The sequence below is a fragment of the Delphinapterus leucas genome, chromosome 9 (assembly GCF_059928025.1).
Source record: "Delphinapterus leucas isolate spDelLeu-1000000601 "Yukka" chromosome 9, BTC_Dleu_Yukka2, whole genome shotgun sequence".
Taxonomy (NCBI): domain Eukaryota; kingdom Metazoa; phylum Chordata; class Mammalia; order Artiodactyla; family Monodontidae; genus Delphinapterus; species Delphinapterus leucas.
In genome coordinates this window covers 57,179,103-57,203,054 of record NC_143137.1, presented here as the reverse complement: position 1 = coordinate 57,203,054, position 23,952 = coordinate 57,179,103, and the positions used below count along the sequence as shown (strand labels likewise).

Here is a 23,952-nt window from a genome sequence, read left to right as displayed (position 1 = left end):
AATTCCAACGAAGCAATGAGAAATAAGGCAAGCTAATTTTAGAAAGTGGCAAAAGGTTAATTTGTCCCTTTGGAGAAATAAAGGAGGCGAGCTTGGCCCGGGCCTGCTGGAAGAGGCTGGTAGGCATAGGCGCAGAGCTAAGCATCTGTGCCAGTGCCCAATGCCACAGAACTGGAGGGTCGCCACGCCAAGGCCTGGCAATCACGTTGGAGATGCAGCTCCCTGCGGGAGGACAGACCAGCGCTGGCCCCCAGGGGGTCCTCCTGATTCCCAGCCCACTCCTTTTCTCCAGGCCACTATCGTAGAAACACTCTGAACAAAATCTGTATGACGATAAACCGGGAAGTGCTAGTGTAGACGTGGCTTGGCCTGGTTCCTGACTCAAATAATCTGACTCCATCAACTTTAGGTACTCTACTCACTCAGTTCCCTAATAGTTAATGTTAGATGAAAACATTCCAGGAGTCAGAACTCAGTGCTGTAAACCTCCTGAGATTTGAAGCAGAGAGAGCTGGATCTGAGACCTGATTTATCAAACCACCTAATCTTTAGATACAGGTCCCAAACACCCAAAATGTTATGGGAGAAGTATAAAAGGTAATGCACAAAAACCAACCAAACAAAAAAAATCCCCCAAAACAACTTCTTAAATCGCCCACACTCATTTTCCAGAGAAAACTTTATTTGAGGCATCAAGCAATATACTGAAAGAGGTGAGTCATGCACAAGTGATGTCCTTATTCCCATAATCGTACATTTGATACTCTCTGTCCTCTTAAAAGGGGTGTGTAGTGCGCAAGATGAGAAGCACATAGCTTTCAGACAAAACCATATCTCTGTGAGCACTTAAGAAAGTCTCCTTTAAATTTTGTTGTTCCTTCTTTAAAAGGCACGTCGGTTTTATTTCAGAAAACTACAACAAACTACTTCTTCCACTGAGGAGGAAGTTTCTCCCCAGAGTTATTTATGAAATAATGCAGCTGCCTTTTTCTTTAAAGGGATTCTTGTCTTCTGGAATTCCTTTCACCAGAGGATCTTCTCCAGAACGTTCTTCAATATAGTTCTTTATTTCTTCAGAACATTTAGACACCTTAAGGAGAAAAAGAAAGGAAAGAAAGAATGCATCAGGTCAGGATTGTTCAAACTTTGTCACCACCCTTCAGTGAAATTAATATAATTGGGTACAACCAGAAGTTTTTAAATGAAATAGAATAGAATAAAAATATTAGAGTACAGCACAGAGCCTATATAATATATATGAATGATACAGTCTATGTAAAATATATTTCTTACTATGGTCAGGGTCAAAAAAGTTTGAAAGTCACTGTATTAAAAAAATTGCCTCCAAATGGACTTGAGGACACGGGGAGGGGGAAGGGTAAACTGGGACCAAGTGAGAGAGTGGCATGGACATATATACACTACCAAATGTAAAATAGATAGCTAGTAGGAAGCAGCCGCATAGCACAGGGAGATCAGCTCGGTGCTTTGTGACCACCTAGAGGGGTGGGATAGGGAGGGTGGGAGGGAGACACAAGAGGGAGGAGATATGGGGATATATGTATAGCTGATTCACTTTGTTATACAGCAGAAACTAACACACCATTGTAAAGCAATTATACTCCAATAAAGCTGCTGAAAGAAAAAAAATTACCACCAGCATTTTCTATCCACTATGCCTCATGATTTCCTTCCTCTGCTGAAATACAATTATGACGTGTCCACCATATTTTAGGAACTGAAACATACTCCACTTTCAATTTTGCATGCTAATGAACAGATGCAATAGTAGATACTCCCCAAATGTTTTGGGGTGTGACCTGCAAAAAGTCTCACTTACTGGGTATGTGCCAGGTTCTGCAATTTCATAAAATGATAGAAGCACTGGAGAAAGTCTGACTCCGGAGAGGCTAATGTTGTCCAAAAGTCACCCCCATCCCCACCCCATGTTTCTGCTCAGAATTGATCATAAGAAAAGACTTACCGGAGGCTTAGTAGACTTATCTGAGGCTTGTGTTTATGTAAGTAGTTTAAACTTTTTCTGAATGGAGGAAGGATTGAATAGTTTCTTCAGAAACTCCATTCAAAAGAGACAGTTTGTAAGACTGATTTTAAAAAAGGGAGGGGAATAAACAAGAAAGAAAGAAAAAAAGGATTACTGTCTTAATGAAGGCCTGCATTAGTAGTAAGAAATTAGAAGTAAAAATTAGAGAAGTTCCAGAAAATTCCAGTGGAGTCCTCTTAAAACTAGGCAAATGTTCCCATTGATTTTGTAATCTAGATTAGTAATCTTCAAACTGTTTTAATGTTGATCACTAAAAAATGTTTGCATATGTATCCCAAAATGTACATAATTATTTACTTATACCTAAGTGCAGTTACTACTGTGTTAATACATCATGTATAATCATAAAATATAAACTAGAAATTATTAAAAGATGAGATTCTAAACTAGCCAAAAATATATCATTTTGCAATATATACACATATCAAATCACTATGTTATGTGTCTAAAATTAGCATAATGTTTCATGTCTATTATACCACAATTAAAATTTTTTAAAAATAAAAAATTTAGTGTTTTACTCCCACACCTCAAAGATTCTTGGCACGTCAGGGTGGAGGCCTAGGTGATACAGTTAAAATGTGGCAAAATAAAATCTTTACAAATCTTTACAAGTACCATTCTCTCAGGTAACATTTGCTGTCAATCATTGCTGACATTCATTGTGCGGGCATTTTAAGTGAATTCTCAGAGGTGATGATGTAAGTGTCCATAAGCTGGGCTCTGTGGCCACAGAGACATTTGTGGATAAGACTCATGTTTCCCCAAATTGTATCTGTTCTTAGAGAGGCTTCTTCATTAGGTTTCCAAAAAGATGTGTAACCTCCAGAAGTGAATAATGACTTCTCTGATGCATTTCCTTCCACAGTCAAGAGGATATGTTTGAACAACAACTAGCTAGAGCCAGAATTCAGCCTGTGAATTTTGTATCCTTGGCCTGAGCAGAGTACACAGCTCAGAAGTGAACAATTTATTGACAAAATAGTGGACTGGGCATCAAGAAGATACGTGTTTGAGTGTTTTAATAACTGCTCTATCATTATCTCTGGGGTCTTAAATAAAAGGCTGGTTAGCCTCCTCAGGATTCAGGTTTTTTAATCCTTAAAAGTGAGTGGGTTGAATGATCTCTAAGAGCCATAATGTTTTTCTAGCACTAAGACTCTATAATTCAAAGTGCATAATAAAATGCTGGAATCTTATTATTAGGACGTAGATGCCTCTCCCTCTACCCTCTAAGGTTATCCCTGAAGTTTTCTCTCCCTCTGGCACAGACTTGGGGTTTCTGGAACTGGAAAGCCAATCCAGCAGGGTGTGTCCTAAGGAGTGGAGGGAGCTGGCAGGGAGGAAAGGCTAATGAATGATACCTTTAACTTCCACACAGTCAGCTGCATCCAGGCCCCTGCCCAATTTCTAATTTGAAGCTTGATAACTGGAAGACACTTGTCTCTTTTTTTCCCTATATGTTCTGTATAGTGATACCAAATTAAGATATTTCAACTTGGCACAGACAATGCTTTACTTCAATATATGCAACTCTGTTTAATTTGTAACCTCTGAGGTTCAATGCGTGAAAAAAATCTAAGTGATCAACAGATGCCAAACTGTGGGCTTTGCCATCCACAAAATGGATCCCTTAAAGTTTCAAAAAACAATCCTATGCACTGGGTCCTGTAACTTTGGTTTTTCCTTTAAACACAGCAGTATTAATAAGTCACAGAAACTTTCAACATGTACAAAAAGGACTGTGAACTTCAAAATCCTGGAAGACTAGGGATTTGGAAGTTACAGATTAAATTTGAGAAAAGAAATGTATAAAGAGTAAAACACAAAAAAGCCTGCACATTCCAAACATCACTCAAAATGTGCCTTCTGAGTAACAAGACTCTTGTTATGAACAGATTTACCATAACTAGAGCAGGAAGGTAAGTGAACGTATTAACCATACCTACTTCCTTTCCATTTTTTCCTTACCTTTTTCTAGTATTAGACCATAGAGAAATAAAATCAGTTTAAATTTTTCTTGCTGGGGAGAAGGGACTATGTTTCTTGTTGGGGAGACAGGACTATTTTTCCCTTAAAAAATTATCTATCCAAAAACCTATTCCTGGACTACAGGTTGCCTGATTGAGGAAAAAGGGAAGAAACGAAGGTCTGTATTCCCAGTAAAAACTTAAAGTAAAAATTACAAAGTCTCCAACAAATTTCAGTGGAGACTTCTGAACACTGGGACATATGTTCTAACAGAATTTGTAATCCACTTCAGTGGTCTCTAAAATTTCTAATCATGATCACAAAAAAGAACTTTTGTATGCAGTATAATTATTTGTTCATAAATAAATACAGATACTACTGTATAGGTATTAGTTCATTGCACATACTTACAAACCATAAAGTGGAAATTATAAAGGGATGAGATTTACAAATAAATAAAGATAGATACTGTAATGTTTTGCTCCCAAGCCCCAGGGGACTGTTCATCACACACTTCCTAGAGAGCCCTGAAGAAACTCAAAACTAGGTAATTCAAGACTTACATTGTGATTTTTTTAAAATACCGTTCTTTCCCATTATGAAAAAGATCAAGGAACTAAGTAGCCATCTGCCTTTTCCCTACAGCTTGAGTAGTTTTTAAAACCAACTAACAGCAGGCAGAATTTCTTGTCTGTTCCCCTCATTCTCAAACATTTGGCTTTAAAATTACTCATGAGATCCTTGCTCCCTCCTTTACCTCCTGTGATTTCCCCACATCAGCTGGCAGTTCCCAAGCACCACCAAAGCCCTTCTTCAAAAGAAGCTGCAGAAAAAAGGAAAAAAAACCAAAAACAAAAACCCAAAACAAAACCCCAACCCCCACCCCCCCAGCCCCCGAGCCAAAAACTGTTTTACTGCAACAAACTAGGAAAAGCTGACTTTGGTTCATTTCAGAGAAGGAAATATTCTGGGACATCCAACTTACCTGTTGTCTCTGCAACTTGACTTCTTTGCGAAGTTGCTCAACTTCCATCTTCAGCTTTTCCTTTTCTGGCAAATCTTCGATGTGAAGGGCCGGCATTTTCGCCCCAGACTGCGCGCAGGGACAGCTGTGGAAGGGGGGCGGCTGGACGTGCCGCAAACCAGGGCGCGCCCCGAACTAACTACGTTGCCTGCGCACCCGGCCAGCGCAGGAGGTGACAGCCTCCCCCAGCGCCCCGACAACTTCCCCTCACGCCAGCCCTGCCTAGCGTCCCAGGATCTTAAAACCCCTGCTCTTTTTCTCAGATCTCCACAACCCCAGGAGGCCTGCCCCCGGGAGCCCGGGGAGGGTTGAATTTGCGAGGGGGCCCAAGGACGCAGAGAGGCTGCGCGCTGCGCTGTGCGGTCTCCCGCGGGGATGCTGGCCGGGCCCGCCCCGGCTCCCGACCCTGCCACGCCCGCGGGAGACCGGCCTGGGCTGGGGCCAAAGGGTTGGAGTTGAGCGAGCCCACTTTCCTGGAGAAACAACAAAAGTTTTACTTTTTGTTCCATTTTTTTCCCCCCAAGTCACATCCGGGTTTTGTTTGTGAAGCAAGAAAAGGAGGACACTAGCCGGCAGGAAATAACGGCCCTTCACTTCTCCAAGAGTTTCAAAAATATACAGCATGTAACTTTCCTCCAGCTACATACATGTTTACTGTGGGAAATGTGGACGCTTAAGAAAAGGCCTAAGAGGAAAATGAAACTGAGCTGTAATCACAGAAACGCCCATCACATCTGTTGATGTATACACACCCAGTCTGTTAAATGCCTGAAGTGGATTAACAAGTTTTGGAATAAAAAAGGCATCGGGATGTGAATATTGTTTATAACTCGCACGGCCATTTTCTGACATTAATAAATTGTCATCCTCAACAACAGAGTTTTATTCTTTCTTCAGGGGAATGTTTTATAATGTTCGAAGTATAAGCGGATGATCCTAGAAAAGACAGAAGCAGAAATCTTGAAGTTCTTACCAGAAAGTATTTCTCCATTCCCCATCTGTCAAGGTTTGGGTGACACTTGACACCGAGGGTTTTGAATTCCTGGCTCAAGCATCTTCCTGGATGTTTGCAGTGGATTCGCTTAGTATTGGTTACTCCACTTTCTGGAAAGCAACATGCATCTAGCTGCTACTTTGTGAAGCCAGGAACAATGTCTGATGTGACAAACGTTTGCATGCAATACAAGGTTTCCCTTTGACTATCTAAAATGTTGTTAATGATGCTCAAAAGACTAGAAGAAAAATAAAGCATGTAGGAAGAAAAAATAAAGTATCCCAAGCAGTCAGATACATATTCCTTTCTCCCCAGAGATTACCTCCTGCCTATAGAGTCAAATTCAAGTTGAGTAGAGGCAGTAACTGAATATTTCAGGGTATTCGGCCTTAGACACCATAGCCATTCCCTGTTTTGTAAGCAGAGGTTTTTGTTTGCTCATAATTCCTCACCAGGCTCCACCCACTTATCCTCAATAAATATATTAGAATGAAAAGAACAATGAGCCCCTTGATGAGTACTCATGGGTTGCAGTCCCTGCTCTGCCACTGGCCATCACTAGAAAAGTCACTTATTTCTTCCCGGATTTTGGTTTTCTAGTTTGTGAGATATGTCATGGGGTAGGGGAGGGGTGAATTAGCTAAGGTGAATTTCATTTCTAATTGTATTTATGTATCTACATCTGACACATCACTTTCACAAAGAAAAATATTTAGGAGCTTCATTTTCTGTATTTGAAATACCACACATTCCAGGATCTCCCAGGCTCAAAAAACTTGGATCAGCTGCAGGAGTTTTCCCTGTTAGCAAGCAGTGAGCCAAGACAAAAAGCTCACATCTGTTTCCAGAACTGATTTTTTTTTTTTAATTTCCCCATTGCTTAAATTTAAAAGGTTGGTTAAAACTAGCTTAAATAAGTTAGTGAAAGTAAGTTAATGTGGCCTGAATTAAATAAGTTCAGCACCCAGATTAAATAAGTTGGTTAAGTAAATAAATGTTCGTCTGTTCCAAATCATAAGAATAGAGTTATTTTGGCCTTGAAATTTCTTCCCTGTGAAATCATCTAGTTGCATGCAGTGATATTTATAAATCCATAATGGTTCTTTAAATGGTTCTTTAACTTCTTCCACAGTATTATGAGACTTAAATTAGAAATGAAATACATATTAGTATAATTTTAAAAATTTATTCTTATCAAATAATTCACATGCTAATAATATCATATTAAGTAAATTGATTAAACTGAGTTGGGAAATGCTGACATCTCATGATCACATGGCACTGAAAAACATTTTGCTGTTGTTTGGTTTTAAATGGTAAAATGATGGGTACTTTTTTCTTTAAAAAACAAAAAAACAAAATACAAGAGTATGTAGCTCCCTATTCCTAAGCACTACTTCACCTCCTGGGGGCAACCATGGTAAGCAACTTCTCGTGTATTCTCGAAGACATATTTCATCAGCAAAATATTTTGGATAAACAAATGTTAAAATCCATTATTAGTTGTATCCAATTGTGTTAACTTTTTACTTATATTGTACATATTACCTCTAATGAAGTTACTTTACAAAATAGTATGTGTAGAAACCATTCTGCAATGAAGATGACAGATGTAATCAGAAATGAACCTTTATTAGCCCACTGTCTCTTGACAAATGTTTTAAAGAATCTGCTAAATTAAAAAAAAAACTTAACCATGTGGTTATTTTCACTTTTAAAGTATAAAAGAGCAAAGACTATGACATATTTACCTTGGCATGTAAAGAAAGGGAAAGCTCTTTGACTATTTTTCTAATGTATTAAGTATGCTGTTAAAAATCCATGTAAAGAAAAGTCTATAAGCAAATGTTGAGGTTAATTTTATTGGAGTTGATTTAATATAACATGAGCTCAAAAAAGCAGGGTTCTGGTTTTATTTTATCTTGTGAGTTTTTCAAGACATAGATCCCTTCTGCCTCTGTGCTGTAGTATAAATAAAACTAGGTTACCTCCCAAATTCTGCTCTTCTAAAATTTATAAAGTAAATGGTGACTGTTTAGGCCATGAAAATGATTGTTTCTTTAAGGGAAATATTTAACCCACATTTGATGCACTCGGTTCATTTGATATTGGTTCAATTTATTATAAGATTCCGTTTCCAGATAAAAATAATAGGAAATCACAAGATGACCAGGTCTGATGTTCCAATTTTCATTAACAATTACTTACAATTCATCGTATCAAAATGATTTACCAATTCGGTCCATATAAGAGTTTAATTTCTACTGCATATAATTGGTCTTTTTCATTACTCAGTTTACTGTCTTCCTTGTGGCAATATATTCTTTTAAGAATTTAGGAAGTCTGAAATTAGCCTTATTTTGAAATTGGGCTAAAATCAAATCAATCCAAATTAAAATAACAGTGAGCGTTTTTTTTTTTTTTTTTCTTGCTGAAGTTTAAACTCACCTATATGTACACTGGTGGCCCTGGAGTAACAACTTCTGAAAAAAACCCAGAGTCACTGACTGCCAGTTGTAGCTGTGTAGGCTGAGGGACATTCTGATTTTATTACCTTCTTCCTGGACCATCTTTCCTATAATTTTTATCTTATTCAAATTTCTGCTGACAATCTGTATTTTTAAGCAACAGGAATTTTACCCTATGGTTGATTTAATCATTAGTTAAGCCAATGAGAATTCTGAGTTATCCAATATAAAAAATACCTCCCTTGCCTGCTTTTAATTGAACACTTATTAAGTTAATTAAATTGTAGAGACAATTTATTAGTTGATATGGCAGTTTCAGATGAACACTTTCTGACTTGGGAAATTTACAGTATAGCATTGATACTAAGACAACCATATAAATTAGAGTAAGAGAAAGCAAAGTAATGTTAAATGACTTAAGAGATATACGCTGGGAATGGAATGAGAGACTGAGATAGTTTTTAGTCAGCCTCAGAAGAAGGGTAGGATTTCAAAAGGCTGAAATGAGATGGAGTGGAGGGACATTTCGGGTGGAGAGCTCAGTATGACTAAATCCAGGTGAGAAAATGAGGTGGCACGTCAGGGATTATTTAATAGTTAAGTCTGTTGACTACAGGAAGTCTAAAGGTTTTATAATAATAGAAGACATTTATTACTTTTTTTCTATATGTTTATCTCCTATCTAAATGATTTTATATAGTCACATAAGGATCCACCTTAATCCATTTTACAAAGTTCAAGTGTTGAAATTACTTATCTGAAGATCTCAGCTATAAAGTGGATGAGTCAGGGTTTTAATGTAGCATCTTCTGGCTCCCAAATCTATTTCCAGTTGTTAGATGAAAGGTAGAGATGTTGTTAGGACTATACATGTTACTAAATGCCAAAGCCAAGACTTCATATTTTTTTAATCAGAAAAAAAAAGATATATTGAACACTTAATAAACATTAAATGGCACATGGAAAAAGCTCCTAGAGACAGACAACAATTAAACAAACAAATAGATAAAACATATAGGATGCTAGAAGGTGGTGGGTATTATGGACGAAAATTAGAGTGGGAAAGGGAGATAGGGAGTGCTGGGGGTAAGGGTGGAGAGGGTTTCTGTAATTTTACACAGGGGAAAAAAGCTTCTCCTGAGGAAAAAAGATGAGACTCCTGTAGTTTATCTTGGAATCCCTTAATACACAAAGCATGTTTTGTAATAGGGAAGAATCTTTTGTATTCTATTACAAGTTAATCACTAAAGGGATATTGCCTATAAGCTTAAATTATACATAATGGCCCATATTTGGGAACCCTGCCTCCTAGGTAATATGCATTTAGCTAAAATACCTTTGTTTAGCTCACAGGAAACATTCTGACCAGGCCCACCTGTGAACGATGGCAGGGAGGAAGAAATGAATACATCCCCTCCAGAGGCTGATGGGAACCAGGAAAGGTTTGACTTTACTCCCTCCCCTTTTAGTATAAAAGAAGCCAGAATTCTAACTCAGGCAAGATGGTTCTTTGGGACACAAGCCCACCATCTTTTTTAGTTTGCTGGCTTTCTGAATAGAGTTGTTTCCCGAAGAACTCATCTCTTGATTATTGGCCTGTCGTGCGGCAAGCAGTATGCGCTTAGACTCAGTAACAGTTTGATATGTGTTGGAGTGTGTTGCTAGTGATTCTTCCAGAGATCCAGAATCTGGCCCTGAGAAATTTGCCAATTCATTTCTCTGATCCTCGATTTTCTCCACTCCAAGATGAAGGGGTTGGACAAGTGTCAATAGATCTTTGCTGAACATTTACTCTGGCCAGAGTAGGAGGGCACTGTGCTAGGAGCTAAACCTGAGACGACCTTTAGATTCCCTTCCAGGCCCAATCATAGATAACTCTTATATTGGTTTTTTTTTTTTTTTTTTTTGCTGTACGCGGGCCTCTCACTGTTGTGGCCTTTCCCTTTGCGGAGCACAGGCTCCGCGGCCATGGCTCTCGGGCCCAGCCGCTCCGCGGCATGTGGGATCTTCCCGGACCGGGGCACGAACCCGTGTCCCCCGCATCGGCAGGCGGACTCTCAACCACCGCACCACCAGGGAAGCCCTTATCTTGTTTTTAAAAGGATGACAATCAATTAACATTTGTGAGTATTCTGATTACTAATGTATCCAAAAACAGCACTGTAAATGTGGGATAGCAACAAAGAGACACTAACAACAAAAATAGTTTCCGAGTTGTGGTATTTTACACTTGTCATTTGTTACAGAAGCATAGGCAAGTTATCTCTTAGTCATTAGCACAAAGGTAGTGAAATTTGGCTTATGAAAACTCAGTTAAGATGCCGGGAGGAAACTGATTAGGAAGGTGATGCAGGTGATGGCTATCATTCTATCATCTTGCCCTTACACTGCTGCAGAAAAAAAGGACTATACTGGTGAGTCTCCACGGGGAGGGGATGGAATAGCATGCATCTTAAAGGATTCTAAGTGTTTTGTCTAGTTCTGTTCCCAATAATAATACTAGTTAACACTTATTGGGTCTTACATGTCAGACAATATGCTAAGTGCTGTAGTTACCCTAGTATAATATTTAACCACCATGAAAAAGGGGGTTGGATCATTATTATCCCTATCCTACAGTAGAAGAAACTGAGATTAAGTAATTTATCCAAAGTCAGGCAGGCAGTGAAGTGCCAGAGCCAGACCTTTCTGGCTTCTCATGACCTTTATTTGAGGGCTGCTTAAATCCACCATGCTCCATGACCACAGACTGAACCCTTAATCCAACTGGCATTCTGGGAAAAAGTCATGTCATTGGTGACAAGTAGAATTGGTAAGAATGCAGAAAGAGGTTATGGTAAAACCACTGCTGCTGACTGGGGGTTGAAAGAGGGAAACAAAAAACAGAACATCAACAACAAAACTCTTCACAGCATACATTCTGCCAAGATAGGTTTTCCGTGAACCAAAACAATAGATTTCTTAATTCTCTAAGTAAGTGAAAGGTTGGGGAAAATACAAGTCTAACCATGAAATTAAGAGTGCTGAAAGGGTAATGGAGAAACATAAAACATTAACTATATGCTGGCATCCAGAATAATATAGACTCATTTATAAAACATATTATTGTTAAAGAAATGGGTCAATCAATATTTGTTGTCAATTATGTGTTAAACCCTGTGCTAAGTACTTTAAGAAAAGCATAGACTTATGCATTATCACAGTCCAAATTTTATTAAATGCTCATATTTATAATTTAAAAATTCATGTACATGCTTAATAGTATTATTACATATGACCAAACAGTATGTCATTAAAGCTCAAGGTATTCCATGGAATTAAAAAAAATTTTTTTTATGAAATCACACAGCCTCCTTTGAGCTCCTTGAAGGGATTTTTGTCCTCTGGGATACCCTTTACTAATGGATCCTCCCCAGATCTTTCTTCAACATAATCCCTTACTTCTTCACAACATTTGGACACCTTAAAGGAAAAAAGGAAAGAGATGACTCATTTGGCTTAATAGAGAATACTGCAGAATCCAAGAATGCATTTATAATAATAATTTTTGTGTCTGTTCTATCTTTTTAATGTGATTCTGCTTTCTGCCAATGCATTTGTACTTTCTACGAGAGAAGAAGAAATAGCTGCTCCCTGCCCTGCCCTTGTGGATATCTCTGGGCAAAGGCTAACCAGCCGCCATACTCCAGCTAAGGGCTCTCAGCGCACGCTGCCTCCAGCTCCTTTAGAGGAGACAGGGTCCAGGGATCAGAACACAGCTGACAGCACAAGTCAAGAACGTTACCAGAGTGAGCATTGATTAAATCGTTGACTTCATTCCAAAAATATGACCTGTGAAGGTGGAAGGGAATGAATAATTGTTAAATTCCAGGCTTATCACCACTCCTGGATTCTCAGAAGTATACACATGTAATTTTATTTTAAGCTGGTCTACAATGATTGATCATGATTGTAAACTTGAAGGTGAGCTCCAAAGGGACCTTTGGCTGATTTGTTCACATGTATCCCAGGCATCTAGAACAGAGCCTGCATTTAGTTGGTGCTCAGTAAATAAATACTGGCTAAACTAGGTCATTTGTTTTGCTTATGAGCTTGCTCCTTAGTCATCTGCTCCATTATAGTAATGACCCTGTGAAAAATCAGGCTTTAGTATTTTAATGGACTCAGCCAGAGCCTGTTAATGTACCATGTAACATACTGTTTAGAGAGAGGCAAAGTTCTATACATGCGTAAGTATGAGTATGTGTACGTGTGTGTGTGTGTGTGTGTGTGTGTGTATACACATGCATATACAAACATGGGACCAAATTATTCATTTCTTTTAATGGTCAACTTGTTTTGTTTTCACTTAATTTATCCTTCATGACATTAACACAAAACTGCTTCATTTTTGGCAGTCCATGAAGTGACCATTCTGTAAGTTACCTAAGGAATTTATTATTTTGTTTTAATAAAATCTTCACACCATTTTTGCATGAAAGTTCTAGGCAACATTAGACAGAAGACTTAAGATTACTTAGACTCTGCAAACTCATTATCTACATATTAGAACAGATCATTTCTAATCGGGGGCAGGACATTGTTCAGGTGGCTCCTTCACAGGACGATACTTGGAGTTTATGCACACATTTGAAATATGCAATACTTTAGATTCACTTTTTTCCCCTCAAAATTCAAACTTGAGATTTAGATTCACTTCTTCCCCTGTCTTCCAAACACCAGCTCTTTGGGCCCCAACCAGTTGTCAGGAATAGGACTCAGTGAGGGGTTAGTTTTGATAGTGCCTGGCTAGGATCTGAGGATCCTGAGGAACAGACTACCTAAAATCCTATGTGGGTGGATGTGCTTCAAAATTATTTCACGGAGCCTTATTATAAGTATATATAGTTTAATACAGGATTACATGGCATGGTAGAAGGAGCATGGGCATTGGATTCAGGCCATCCCAGGTTTGATTTTGACTCTGCCCACTTACCAGCTGTGTGTCCTTAGTTAAAATAGTTTATCTAAGGTATAGTTACTTCATCTATGAAATATGAGAAGCAGCACAGATTGCATTAAGTACCTGGCATACAGAGATAGTCAATCAAATGGTAGCTATTACTATAAAGATTGCTTTTAGTTTTTGCCTATTATATTCGCTTATAGTCATCGTAAATCTTTCAGCTTTAGAAACTGGATGCAAAGAGTTGTCTTACTCTGACAATAATGCTGCCTTAACAGCAAAGTAGGTTGAGGCACATTATGAATCGGTCTGGTTCATAGATATAAATAATAATTTTTAAAGTAATAATAATTACATATTGTTACTATTCCCATTTTATAGAATAAGAAACTGGCACAGATGAGTTAGCTCATTTAAGTGAGTATTACACAGGAAGTAAGTTGTAGAGCCACAATCTGAACCAGGAATATGGTTCCAGAGGATACCCACTTACCCGTACTATGATGACGCTGTGCTATCCTGTGTCAGAGCTCTGGGTTCAGGCTTGGAAAGTTCTGTGTGTGTGCATGTGTGTGTAGTTTTGGCAGTCTGATATTAGATTAAATTGACTTCCAAGAGCAAAGACACATTGAGTAATAGGGCAAAGGAACCCCAAAACCTGACAAATGGGGGTGGATGCGATATTTATCCCAAACAAAAATTCCCAGGTGAACTTGCCACAAGTGAAGAGTAAACATGACGACAAACAAACTGCCTACAAAACAATCCTGAGTATATAAATAACAAAACAGCTTTTGGATGTTTCAAATAAAGAAGAAAAAGATAACCCTCCTTTACCTCAAAACTTTATTTTCCCCCAATTATAAACATAAGGATTTAAACTTTTTTGGTGTGCGTTCCAAGCTTCTGTGCTGTTTACAGATTTAATTTTATCTTTTAAAAATTACATGTTTTGCCTGTATGGAAAGGGCAACAGGGAAGTTTGAGACAACTATAAACATAAAAGAAGCCAAAATTCCAATTTTTACTGGGAGTAAGAGTTTTGAGCAAAGTATGAAGATAATACAAGCTTCTTTTATTGCTTTGGCCTGATGAGGTTTTTTTTTTTTTAAGAAATATGAAATATACTCTTATCACTTGTGGAGGAGTTTTTGTTCTACTGATGTTCCCAAAACAAAGAAATCTAAAATACATATCTACATTTTCTAAGCTTCAGTCACTGTTTGGTGGAAACTTTTATTCCTTTGCCATTTCTCCTCCTTCTACTGGCAGAGGACTTTTGGTAACCTTTTGTAAGATCTGACAAATATTTTTCGGAGAAACTAGTGAGTTCTTGTGCGTGAACTCATTTTTATTTGCAAAGAAGGAATAGAATGTATTCATTCATTACTTGCCATGACAGTGCTGGAGGGGATGTCTTGGCTAAAAGTATTTGAACAATATCAAATAAAGAGAAGCTTATCAATTTAGAAAAGTAAAAACAAAATGCCTATATGCATTGCTTTACTTTATTGCTAAGCTAAAATATGATGTCTCATATTCTTCATTTTATTTTTCTTTCCCTTTTATTTAAAACAACTCTATAGGAGGACGCTTCAAGATGGCAGAGGAGTAAGACGTGTAGATCACCTTCCTCCCCACAAACACATCAGAAATACATCTACATATGGAACAACTCCTACAGAACACGTACTGAATGCTGGCAGAAGGCCTCAGGCTTCCCCAAAGGCAAGAAACTCCCCATGTACCTGGGTAGGGCAAAAGAAAAAAGAATAAACAGAGACAAAAGGATAGGGACAGGGCCTGCACCAGTGGGAGGGAGCCGTGAAGGAGGAAATGTTTCCACACACTAGGAAGCCCCTTCGCGGGCGGAGACTGCGGGTGGCGGAGGGGGAAAGCTTTGGAGCCGCGGAGGAGAGCACTACAACGGAGGTGCGGAGGACAAAGCGGAGAGATTCCCGCACAGAGAATCACTGCCGACCAGCACTCACCAGCCTGAGAGGCTTGTCTACTCACCCACTGGGGCGGACAGGGGCTGGGGGCTGAGGCTCGGGCTTCGGAGGTCAGACCCCAGAGAGGACTGGGGTTGGCTGCATGAACACAGCCTGAATGGGGCTAGTGCACCACGGCTAGCCAGGAGGGAATCTGGGAAAATGTCTGGAGCTGCCTAGGAGGCAAGAGACCATTGTTTTGAGGTGCGTGAGGAGAGGGGATTCAGAGCACCGCCTAAACGAGCTCCAGAGATGGGCGCGAGCCACAGCTATCAGTGCGGACCCCAGAGACAGGCACGAGATGCTAAGGCTGCTGCTGCTGCCACCAAGAAGCCTGTGTGCGACCACAGGTCACTATTCACACCTCCCCTCCCGGGAGCCTGTGCAGCCACCACTGCCAGGGTCCCGTGATCCAGGGACAACTTCCCCAGGAGAACACATGGCACACCTCAAGCTGTTGCAACGTCACGCCGGCCTCTGCCACCACAGGCTTGCCCCGCATCCTGCACCCCTCCCTCCCCCCGGCCTGAGTGAGCCAGAGACCCTGAATCAGCTGCTCCTTTAACCCCGTCCTGTCTGAGCGAAGAACAGACACCCTCAGGCAACCTACACGCAGAGGCAGGTCGAAATCCAAAGCTGAACCCCAGGAGCTGTGCGAACAAAGAGAAAGGGAAATCTCTCCCAGCAGCCTGAGGAGCAGCGGATTAAATCTCCACAATCAACTTGATGTACCCTGCATCTGTGGAGTACCTGAATAGATAACAAATCATCCCAAAATTGAGGAGGTGGACTTTGGGAGCAACTGTAGACTTGGGGTTTGCTGTATGTGACTGACTAGATTCTCATTTTTATGTTTACCTTAGTATAGTTTTTAGCACTTGTTATCATTGGTGGATTTGTTTATTGGTTTGGTTGCTCTCTTCTTTTTTTAAATTACTTTTTTATTTTAATAATATTTAAAATTTTAATAACTTTATTTATTTGCTTTCTTTCTTTCTTTTGTGTTTTTCCCTTTTCACTCTGAGCCGTGTGGCTGACAGGGTCTTGGTGCTCCAGCGGGGTGTCAGGCCTGAGGCTTTGAGGTGGGAGAGCCGAGTTCAGGACAGTGGAAAACCAGAGACCTCCTGGCCCCACGTAATATCAATCGTGAGAGCTCTCCCAGAGATCTCTGTCTCAACGCTAAGACTCAGCTCCACTCAACAACCAAAAGCTCCACTGCTGGACACCCCATGACAAGCAACTAGCAAGACAGGAACACATCCCCACCCATTAGCAGAGAGGCTACCTAAAATCATAATAAGTTCACAGACACCCCCAAACTCAGCACTGGACACGGTCCTGCCCACCAGAAAGACAAAATCCAGCCTCATTCACCAGAACACAGGCACCAGTCCCTTTCACCAGGAAACCTGCACAACCCACTGAACAAACCTTACCCACTGGGGGCAGACACAAAAACAATGGGAACTATGAACTTGCAGCCTGTGAAAAGGAGACCCCAAACACAGTAAGTTAAGCAAAATGAGAACACAGAGAAATATGCAGCAGATAAAGGAGCAAAGTAAAAACCTAGCAGACCAAACAAATAAAGAGGAAATAGGCGGTGTACCTGAAAAAGAATTCAGAGTAATGACAGTAAAGATGATCCAAAATCTTGGAAATAGTATGGAGAAAATACAAGAAACATTTAACAAGGACCTAGAAGAACTAAAGAGAAAACAAACAATGATGAACAACACAATAAATGAGATTAAAAATTCTCTAAAAGGAATCAATAGCAGAATAACTGAAGCAGAAGAACGAATAACTGACCTGGAAGATAAACTAGTAGAAATAACTACCACACAGCAGAATAAAGAAAAAAGAATGAAAAGAATTGAGGACAGTTTCAGAGACCTTTTGGACAACATTAAATGCACCAACAATTGAATAATAGGGGTCTCAGAAGAAGAAGAGAAAAAGAAAGGGACTGAGAAAATATTTGAAGCGATTATAGTTGAAAACTTCCCTAACATGGGAAAGGAAATAGTCAATCAAGTCCAGGAAGCACAGAGAGTCCCATACAGGATAAATCCAAGGAGAAACACTCCAAGACACATATTAATCAAACTATCAAAAATTAAACACAAATAAAAAATATTAAAAGCAGCAAGGGAAAAGCAACAAATAACATACAAGGGAATCCCCATAAGGTTAACAGCTGATCTTTCAGCAGAAACTCTGCAAGCCAGAAGGGAGTGGCAGGACATATTTAAAGTGATGAAAGGGAAAAACCTACAAACCAGATTATTCTACCCAGCAAAGATCTCATTCAGATTCAACAGAGAAATTAAAACCTCTACAGACAAGCAAAAGCTAAAGGAATTCAGCACCACCCAACCAGCTTTACAACAAATGCTAAAGGAACTTCTCTAGGCAAGAAACACAAGAGAAAGAAAAGACTTACAAAAACAAAACCCCAAAATTAAGAAAATGGTAATAGGAAGATACATATCGATATTACCTTAAATGTAAATGGATTAAACGCTCCAACCAAAAGACACAGACTGGCTGAATGGATACAAAAACAAGACCCATATATTTGCTGTCTACAAGAAACCCACTTCAGACCTAGGGACACATACAGACTGAAAGTGAGGGGATGGAAAAAGATATTCCATGAAAATGGAAATCAAAAGAAAGCTGGAGTAGCAATTCTCATATAACAAGAGACAAAGGACATTACATAATGATCAAGAGATCAATCCAAGAAGAAGATTTAACAATTATAAATATATATGCACCCAACATAGGAGCACCTCAATACATAAGGCAAATGCTAACAGCCCTAAAAGGGGAAATCGACAGTAACATAAGCATAGGAGGGGACTTTAACACTCCACTTTCACCAATGGACTAATCATCCAAAATGAAAATAAATAGGAAAAACAAGCTTTAAATGATACATTAAACAAGATGGACTTAATTGATATTTATAGGACATTCCATCCAAAACCAACAGAATACACTTTCATCTCAAGTGCTCATGGAACATTCTCCAGGATAGATCATGTCTTGGGTCACAAATCAAGCCTTGGTAAATTTAAGAAAATTGAAATCATATCAAGTATCTTTTCTGACCACAACACTATGAGACTAGATATCAATTACAGGAAAAAAATCTGTAAAAAATACAAACACATGGATACACTACTTAATAACCAAGGGATCACTGAAGAAATCAAAGAGGAAATCAAAAAATACCTAGAAACAAATGACAATGAAAACACGATGACCCAAAACCTATGGGATGCAGCAAAGGCAGTTCTAAGAGGGAAGTTATAGCAATACAAGCCTACCTCAAGAAACATCTCAAATAAACAATCTAACCTTATACCTAAAGCAATTAGAGAAAGAAGAACAAAAAACCTCAAAGTTAGCAGAAGGAAAGAAGTCATAAAGATCAGATCACAAATAAATGAAAAAGAAATGAAGGAAACGAAAGTAAAGATCAATAAAACTAAAAGCTGGTTCTTTGAGAAGATAAACAAAATTGATAAACCATTAGTCAGACTCATCAAGAAAAAAAGGGAGAAGACTCAAATCAACAGAATTAGAAATGAAAAGGGAGAAGTAAGTGACACTGCAGAAACGCAAAGGATCATGAGAGATTACTACAAGCCACTATATGCCAATAAAATGGACAACCTGGAAGAAATGGACAAATTCTTAGAAAAGCACAACCTTCCGGGACTGAACCAGGAAGAAACAGAAAATATAACCAGACCAATCACAAGCACTGAAATTGAAACTGTGGCTAAAAATCTTCTAACAAACAAAAGCCCAGGGCCAGATGGCTTCACAGGCAAATTCTATCAAACATTTAGAGAAGAGCTAACACCTATCCTTCTCAAACTCTTCCAAAATATAGCAGAGGGAGGAACACTCCCAAACTCATTCTATGAGGCCACCATCAACCTGATACCAAAACCAAACAAATATGTCACAAGAAAAGAAAACTACAGGCCAATATCACCGATGAACATAGATGCAAAAATCCTCAATAAAATACTAGCAAACAGAATCCAACAGCATATTAAAAGGATCATACACCATGATCAAGTGGGGTTTATCCCAGGAATGCAAGGATTCTTCAATATATGCCAATCAATCAATGTGATACACCATATTTACAAACTGAAGGATAAAAACCATATGATCATCTCAATAGATGCTGAAAAAGCTTTCGACAAAATTACACACCCATTTATGATAAAAACCCTCCAGAAAGTAGGCATAGAGGGAACTTTCCTCAACATCATAAAGGCCATATATGACAAATCCACAGCCAACATCATTCTCAATGGTGAAAAACTGAAATCATTTCCACTAAGATCAGGAACAAGACAAGGTTGCCCACTCTCACCACTAGTATTCAACATAGTTTTGGAAGTTTTAGCCACAGCGATCAGAGAGGAAAAAAAAATAAAAGGAATCCAAATTGGAAAAAAAGTAAAGCTGTCACTGTTTGCAGATGACATGATACTATACATAGAGAATCCTAAAGACACTACCAGAAAACTACTAGAGCTAATCAATGAATTTGGTAAAGTAGCAGGATACAAAATTAATGCACAGAAATCTCTTGCATTCCTATACACTAATGATGAAAAATCTTAAAGGGAAATTAAGGAAACACTCCCATTTACCACTGCAACCAAAGGAATAAAATACCTAGGACTAGGAACAAACCTACCTAAGGAAACAAAAGACCTATATGCAGAAAACTATAAGACACTGATGAAAGAAATTAAAGATGATACAAACAGATGGAGAGATATACCATGTTCTTGGATTGGAAGAATCAACACTGTGAAAATGACTACACTACCCAAAGCATTCTACAGATTCAGTGCAATCCCTATTAAACTACCAATGGCATTTTTCACAGAACTAGGACAAAAATTTCACAATTTGTATGGAATCACAAAAGACCCTGAATAGCCAAAGCAATCTTGAGAAAGAAAAACAGAGCTGGAGGAATCAGGCTCCTTGACTTCAGGCTATACTACAAAGCTACAGTAATCAAGACAGTGTCCATCATCGGATGAATGGATAAAGAAGATGTGGCACATATATACAATGGAATATTACTCAGCCATAAAAAGAAACGAAATTGAGCTATTTGTAATGAGGTGGATAGACCTAGAGTCTGTCATACAGAGTGAAGTAAGTCAAAAGAGAAAGACAAATACCATATGCTAACACATATATATGGAATTTAAGAAAAAAAAAATGTCATGAAGAACCTAGAGGTAAGACAGGAATAAAGACACAGACCTACTAGAGAATGGACTTGAGGATATGGGGAGGGGGAAGGGTAAGCTGTGACAAAGCAAGAGAGAGGCATGGACATATATACACTACCAAACGTTAGGTAGATAGCTAGTGGGAAGCAGCCGCATAGCACAGGGAGATCAGCTTGGTGCTTTGTGACCGCCTGGAGGGGTGGGATAGGGAGGGTGGGAGGGAGGGAGATGCAAGAGGGAAGAGATATGGGAACATATGTGTATGTATAACTGATTCACTTTGTTATAAAGCAGAAACTTACACGCCATTGTAAAGCAATTATACTCCAATAAAGATGTAAAAAAATTTAAAAATAAATAAAAATAAAGCAACTATAAAAATTTTAAAACATTTTTAGCTTAGTGGCCATAGAAAAACAGGCTAAGTGCTGGATTTGGCTTATGGAAAATAGTTTGCCAAACTGTTGATTTTAACTCTAAATCAAAAGATAATTATGATTATTAATTTTCTTAATTTCTGATGAATTTTATCTGAACAACTTATTTTCAACTATATTGAGTTTCTCCAGTCAATGATGTGGGAGAGGAAAAATAATTTTCCCTCTACACTTCTAGGTTCTTGACTGAGATAATCCTGTAATAAGAAAGACAGATTAACAGGAGAAAAACAAACATAAGTTTAATAACATGTATACCTTCTGTATACAAGGGAGAGACTCAGGAAAACTGAGTAGCTCCCTGAAATAGTCCAAGCCACCATCTTAAATCCCACTGCAGTGAAAGACCAAAGAAGATGGTAGGTGTGGATGACAGGGGTGTGGGGAGCCAGTTATGGGCTTAAGATAATTACCAGAACCTTACCCTAAAATAATTCACGACAGCCTACCCCTTAAGGACAAATATTTCCTCCCTTATGTCAGAGTACAACCTCTTGGCTTTGCCTTTGTAAGCCCCTGACTCTTTCTCTTCCCTGGAACACTCTTTCCGTTTTACCCAAATCTGTCTCCTGAACTGTAATTCTTAACACCCCAAATACACGTTTTTTATTTGGGAATAAAAAAAAAAAAAAAAAAGGAAAAGCACAGTATTAAAAAAACAAAACAAAGCAAAAACAAAGAACAGTCCCTAAATGGACAAAGCTCCACATCAACAAACCAAAACTTAATACCTAACTTAACTGCAGTTTCAGCCTTTCCCAGGAGTGGAATTTAAACCTATCAATCTGTAACTTCCTGATCAGCACTAGTGAGGTAATCTGCATGATAGACCCCTGCTCTTCCCACAAAGGAAGTTGCTCCTGCCTGAAATAATTCTTTCTTTTGTTTATGACTTCCTTCTCCCACCCCTTTGTGCCTATAAAAACCTTCCATTTTGTACAGTTCCTTGGTGAGCCTTTCTACTTGCTAGATGGGATGCTGCCCAATTCATGAATTATTTAATAAAGCCAATTATATCTTCAAATTTACTCAGTTGAATTTTGTTTTTTAACAACAGCAAACAAGGGTAAGGCTGTTAAGCAGATCTAATCCTTGTGTTCTCCATGATAAGAGTTTCTAGAGATTTAGAGTCATGCTTCTCCTCCTGATACAGAGAAGGAGACACCCTTACTAATGGAGATTTCCCTTATAAATGTAACTGTCTCTTAGGAAAGGGAAACTTCTAGTTGGTTTTCAGAGCTTCCCCTGCGTCTGCTATTTTTCAAAAATAATCAGCCTAAAATAATCCATATGCCAAAAAGGCATATTTTGGGGTGGCAAATTCTGCTCCCCTTCAATGGTTTTTAACCTGGTAGTGCTACAGTTATCTCTAGTTTAAAAATAAAATTCAAAACAGAGCAGCAGTTTACCAGCATTCTTTCCAGTGTCACTTCTTTCTTGAGCTGGTCAACTTCCATCTTCAATTTGTCCTTTTCTGTCAGGTCCTCAATATTGATCACTGGCATCTTTTGCCTGCTGAAAAGGTAGAAAGTTCATACACCTGAATTGCTAGACTCACGTCAAGTTAATGTTAGCCAACCCTTCCCTCAGCTCTTAACTTACTAAGTGAACTGTTTGTTTTAACTTCCTGTGGTAGTCAATTTCTCTTGAATGCTCTTTGAACAATTCTAGCACTGCACACTAGCCTTGAGGTTTTAAAGCTTCCTTATAATCTTCATTAATATGATTAAACTAAGTATTTGACTCTAAACACCTGCTAGTAGGTTTGTGGGGAGAGGTCAGTTCAGTCAGTAAATAATCTTAAATATCCAATGCTCCTCCTTTTCCCTGTTTATTTGACACAGTGTAAAAACTTGAGGTTCCAACCCTTATCCCCAACTCCAAAGCCCTCCCTCATATGATTTATGCCATTTAAGTTAGTTTGAGGTCATTCTGAGGACTACCCATTAATCCCCTAATTCGCTGGAGTATCTGATCTGGTATTAACAGAGAAACATACAAAAAGTGTCATTATAAGTTCCTTATAAATAATGGATTGAAATATAAACCAATGGAATGAAAATATAACAAACAAATAACCTTGTTAGAAACAAACTAGCATACTACTTAGATGTGTTTCTCCTGGAATTTTTTTGTATGTAATTGTCACAACGAATTGGACAGCAATGATGAGCAAATGCAGCAGGATAAAGGGGATGCGGGGAGTCTGATCTCCTGATGTACATCATAAAAAAACAGACTCTTCTGCCCTTTTAGCAATGTCTTCTTCTTCTTAATTAGATCAATGGGCAATGGGAAAGACGGCACAGTAGCTAGTGATTCCTGTATGAAATTGCCTGGAAAATATTTCATTGTAGCCAAGTGGCATCATGCTTTATAATCTGTCCTCTTTAGGTCCTCTCTTCTCTTTTGTTTCTCTGGTCCAACTTCTATGATGACATATTTTTATTAAAGTAGACACATTCAGGTCACATGTTATTTCAGAAAACAACATCATACATCTACATAAAAATGCACTGCTAATCACATTTCAGCAATTAACTTACTTCCTTGCATTTATATAGTATTTTCATTTCCAAAACATTTGAGGAAATATTATTTTCCTTCTTTGTTTTATAATATCCTGTTCTTCTCTGGAAAGGAGGTAGTTTAACCTATTTTTTAGGGATAAATACCTACATAGGCCAGCACAGAGGTACCCGATGGGTACCCAAAGCCAATGTTTCCTATCCTTTTAATTTTTATTTTATTCTGTTCTTATTTTAAGAA

At 38.6% G+C, this 23,952-nt stretch overlaps 2 protein-coding genes across 2 annotated transcripts; both read right to left on the bottom strand.

The window, feature by feature from the left end:
• Positions 1-661: 661 nt before the first annotated feature.
• GNG11 (G protein subunit gamma 11) lies at positions 662-5,535 on the bottom strand. Its single transcript, XM_022586082.3, has 2 exons — positions 5,022-5,535; positions 662-1,090 (listed from the first exon to the last, which is right to left on the bottom strand). Exons 1-2 carry the CDS (start codon positions 5,115-5,117, stop codon positions 965-967), a joined length of 222 nt encoding a protein of 73 aa, XP_022441790.1. The 5' UTR covers positions 5,118-5,535; the 3' UTR covers positions 662-964.
• Positions 5,536-11,832: 6,297 nt separating this feature from the next.
• Positions 11,833-22,700, bottom strand: GNGT1 (G protein subunit gamma transducin 1). Its single transcript, XM_022589951.2, has 2 exons — positions 22,593-22,700; positions 11,833-11,984 (listed from the first exon to the last, which is right to left on the bottom strand). Exons 1-2 carry the CDS (start codon positions 22,686-22,688, stop codon positions 11,856-11,858), a joined length of 225 nt encoding a protein of 74 aa, XP_022445659.1. The 5' UTR covers positions 22,689-22,700; the 3' UTR covers positions 11,833-11,855.
• Positions 22,701-23,952: the final 1,252 nt, after the last annotated feature.

Excerpts from the sequence above, each read along its gene's own strand:
- GNG11 (XM_022586082.3), bottom strand. The coding sequence starts at position 5,117 with ATGCCGGCCCTTCACATCGAAGATTTGCCAGAAAAGGAAAAGCTGAAG. Across the intron at positions 1,091-5,021 it reads TCAAGTTGCAGAGACAACAG|GTGTCTAAATGTTCTGAAGA; the intron begins GTAAGTTGGATG and ends TTTCTCCTTAAG.
- GNGT1 (XM_022589951.2), bottom strand. The coding sequence starts at position 22,688 with ATGCCAGTGATCAATATTGAGGACCTGACAGAAAAGGACAAATTGAAG. Across the intron at positions 11,985-22,592 it reads TGACACTGGAAAGAATGCTG|GTGTCCAAATGTTGTGAAGA; the intron begins GTAAACTGCTGC and ends TTTTCCTTTAAG.